Source organism: Cryptosporidium hominis (genome assembly GCF_000006425.1).
Source record: "Cryptosporidium hominis TU502 chromosome 3 CHRO013027, whole genome shotgun sequence".
Lineage (NCBI taxonomy): Eukaryota > Apicomplexa > Conoidasida > Eucoccidiorida > Cryptosporidiidae > Cryptosporidium > Cryptosporidium hominis.
The window spans coordinates 1-4019 of NW_666959.1; the positions used below are offsets into that span (position 1 = coordinate 1).

Sequence of the window (4019 nt, forward strand, 5' to 3'; positions counted from 1 at the left end):
TTTTGAAAAAATAACTCATTTCTTAAGCCTATTCAATACTTCATTTTATACAAAAAAAACAAGTAAAGTACTTTTATGAATTAAAAATTTAGTAATTAAGTTCAAAAATTTTTAATATTGAAGCAATTAAAAAGTTTAATTTAAATTGATACATTAATGAAAGCAATATTGTTATAAAATTTCTTGGCTAGTTTGTTACTACGGAAAACCATATTATTTTTGTTATTCAACATTTTGTAAACTTAAATATCATTTTATTTAACTTTAATTATTTTTAGTGATCTTATAAAATATAGGAATTTACATTGATACATAATCTGTGTATTTTCTTGGTTAAAAATACGTTTTTTTTTATTAAGTTAATATGAGTGCTGATTTTTACATTCTTTTAACTCAAAATTTTTATTAATTAGTTATTTTTCGTATTAGAGAAAATTTCTTTTTATCTCCAATGATTATTAAAGACTTTGGCGCCAAACGCATATATACTTTATTGTCATAGTTGACATTTTAAATGCAAACTAATTTCAAAAATATTTTTTGAGAAACTAACTCAAATGAAGTTAAAATTCATTTTTTTGTTTATTATTGCTTTAATTATTTCCTATTTGTTTTGCGATATTTATGCTGCAGAAGCTCCTGAGGAAAATTCTCCTAATAATTCTAATAATCCTTTAATTGAGTATTCACAAGATGTTGACGTCACAGAAGCAATATTAATCTTAGTAACTAATAGATTTGAAGCTAATTTTACTTCAGAGATTCTTTTAAAAGTTGTATGTATTTATATTCTCAATATGTTGAGATTTATTGCAATAATCAATCCTGAACTATCTAGTTCTCTTTTTAAGTTATTAGATTTGGTATTTGCAACACTGCATAATTATTCAATTGAAGATAAAAAAACTTTGTATATTACTCAAACTAAAGTTGGCCAACTTACATATTTGTGTTCTAAAGCTTCTGAATTGTCTATTTTTTCTGAGATCAATGGAAAAGATTCTAATTACGCTCAAATGATTGATGAATTATATAGTATTTCGTCAAAAATCATCTCAGTTTTAAGTAGGTTATTAAATTTACTTAAATTATTGGCTGTAGTTGAAGTTTCAGAATATATTCGACATTTGTTACATTCATTAATTGAACTAGGCGAAGATACTTTAACTGAATTTAAAAAGGCCATTGAAGCCTATGGTTCTATACCAAAAGAAATTCTTAATAAAAAAATTGAATTTTCAAAAGATATATCTAAATCAATATTTTTGTCCTTAAACTTTGATGACAAACCAGCAAATATGCGGAAATTAATGTCGGAAAATAAAATTAAATTTAGTGCTAGAAATGAAGAGTATAAAAAATATTTATCGACAGGAAATTCGAATTTAAAACCTGAAGATTTAGAAGAAGCTAAAATTGTTTATGAAAATATTTTTGATTCTGGAGGTTTATCTGTTGAACAAATTTTTTACTTTGAAACTTTAATTTTACAAGCAGCTTCAATTTTATTTATTATAGTAGCCAATACTTATAAGTTTTATGAAGAAAGAGTTTCACCTATCCAAGAAAAAATAAATTCATTTCTTAATACTGTGTATAGTCAAATAACATTGAGAGGAACTGAGTTGGATTTATCTGAGCAAACATGTTTGGAAATAAAGCAAAAAATTCGTGAACTTCTTAATATAGAGTTACTTACTAGTAATGATATTTTAGCATCATCTCATACAAAAACGAAATCTTCTAAAGAAATTGTTGATGTTTTAAAGAAAATGTATCTACAGCTAATAAAGACTCTTGCTTTGCTTCATAAAGAGAAAGAAAAAATGGCAAGTTGTAAATATTTGACATTTCTTTTAAATGAACTTTTGAAATTATTTCAGCTTTTTGGAAATTCCGTAAAGAACTTAATTAAAGACTTTGAGGAAACTAAAAGTGAATGGGAGGTAAAATCAATTTCTGATCTCAAAAAATCTCGAAAAGAAACTCTTTCTTATTTAAGATCCTCTTTAACAAAATATGCTGAATTAAGTAAGGAACAAACAAAAAAAAGAGAGGAAAGAGTCAAGAAGCTAAAGGAGAAGAATAAAAAAGAAGAAGAGAAAAAGAAACAAAAAGAGAAAGAAGAAGAGCAAAGGCTGCTTCAAGAAAAAAAGTTACGTCAAGAAGAACTTAAAAAGAAAAAAAAGGAAAAACCCAAAAAAACTAAAACTTTTCCGGAAGCCACTCTTCAAGAAGCAATAACTATTGAACAAAAGCAGGAAGTTACTGAAACATCAATTAAAGCACCTTCTAAAGTAAAGAAAAAGTCTGAAAAAAAGGAAGAAGCATTAAACAAATTGAGGTTAAAGGCTGAGATTTCTGAAAAATCTGAGAAGATTAGAGGTGTTATCAAATCAGAAAGAAAAAGTAATGTTTCTGAAAGAACCAGAAAAATGAATGAAAGAAAGGAGAAACAAAAAGCCTGTAAAGAAAGAGAAAGGAGGGAAAGAGAAGAGGAGGAAAGAAGAAGAAGAGATGCTCATTACCAAGTAAAAGTTTTAGAGAGTGAGGTTAAAGTATCAGTTTCCATGTTAAAAGAGCACTTTTCATCCGTAACTAATAAACAAAATGAAGAATTACAACTTTTAATTGGTACTGTTTTTGGAATTATGGGTGAAGATGAAGCTACTGGAGGTGACGAAGATTTTAATTTGACTGATCAAGAAGAAGAACTATCACAGCCATCACAACCATTACAACCATCACAACCATTACAGCCACCACAACCATCACAACCATCACAACCATCACAACCATCACAACCATCACAGCCATCACAACCATTACAGCCATTACAACCATCACAACATTCTCAAGATACACAACTCAGACCTCGCGCTAGAAGAAGAGCCGACGAATCTTTACAGGATGCTCCTACTCGTCCAACCATTGAACTTTTTGGGCAGGACCCAGTATTTGCAAGTTCAAGAGATGTAGGTAAAGATTTAACACTATTTGGTTTGTCTCACACTTTATCTGGTTTAAGTTTAGATGATATGAAAGATACGTCTGAAGATCAAGCTTCAGAACTTACTTCAAGCTATGACTTAATTTCAACATCTGAATCAAAGTCTGGGCAAAAATCAAAATCCAGGTCAAGGTCTAAGTCCAGAACAAGATCTAGGTCCAGAACAAGAACTAGGTCTAGATCAAGAGCTAGATCTAGATCAAGAACTAGGTCTAGATCAAGAACCAGGTCAAGTTCAAGAACTAAGTCTAGATCAAGATCCAGGTCAAGTTCAAGATCTAGGTCTGGGCACGGATCAGAACCATGGCTTGGAGGAACTCTACAAAACCAAGAAAATACCATGGAGGAAGTTATTAGTAAAATGTATGTTTCTTCCACACACGAAGAATTCCAATTATCTAGTTCTTCAGAACATTCTAGATTTAGTAAAATGTTCTCAAATACAGATTCAGTGGATCCTTTATCATCACAAGCGATGCTGATTTTCAATGTAAAAATGCCAAATTTCAAACATATTACTGAGTCCTCAACAGAAGAGGAAATAAAGAAAGCATTAGATGTTTGTGGAAGTGAGATTTCTCGCTTAAATTCTGAAGTGTCACCGAGTGTTAGTGGTCAAGATTTCTTATCCGTGAAATTTGTCCAGAAGTCTTTTATTAGTACCTTCATTAGGTTACTTTTACTTTTAAAATCAAAAAGTAATTCCACTAGTTAAGTTCAGCCCACTTATTCTGGTTCTTCTCAATTGGTACAGATTGATAACAATTTTTTCTATGGTTAAAATATTATTTGTGTGTTAATTAGTAATTGTTCACAGACAATACATTTTGAGTCTTATTTTGATGTTTAATTTACCATTTCTCAATTAATTTAGTATTGCCGTAGTTACTAGTTTGTTTTAATTTTTGCTAATTCACGAACTATTGTCTTTGACTGGATTTGATTTTTAAGGTTTTAGGTTTTAGGTTTAGGGGTTTAGGTTTAGGTTTTAGGTTTAGGTTTAGGTTTA

At 29.3% G+C, this 4019-nt stretch overlaps 1 protein-coding gene across 1 annotated transcript; it reads left to right on the forward strand.

Annotated features, from left to right (window-relative positions):
* Positions 1-557: 557 nt before the first annotated feature.
* On the forward strand, positions 558-3725 carry Chro.30010 (hypothetical protein). The annotated part of the gene is made up of 1 exon (XM_660373.1): positions 558-3725. One exon carries the CDS (start codon positions 558-560, stop codon positions 3723-3725), a length of 3168 nt encoding a protein of 1055 aa, XP_665465.1.
* The last annotated feature ends 294 nt before the right edge of the window (positions 3726-4019 follow it).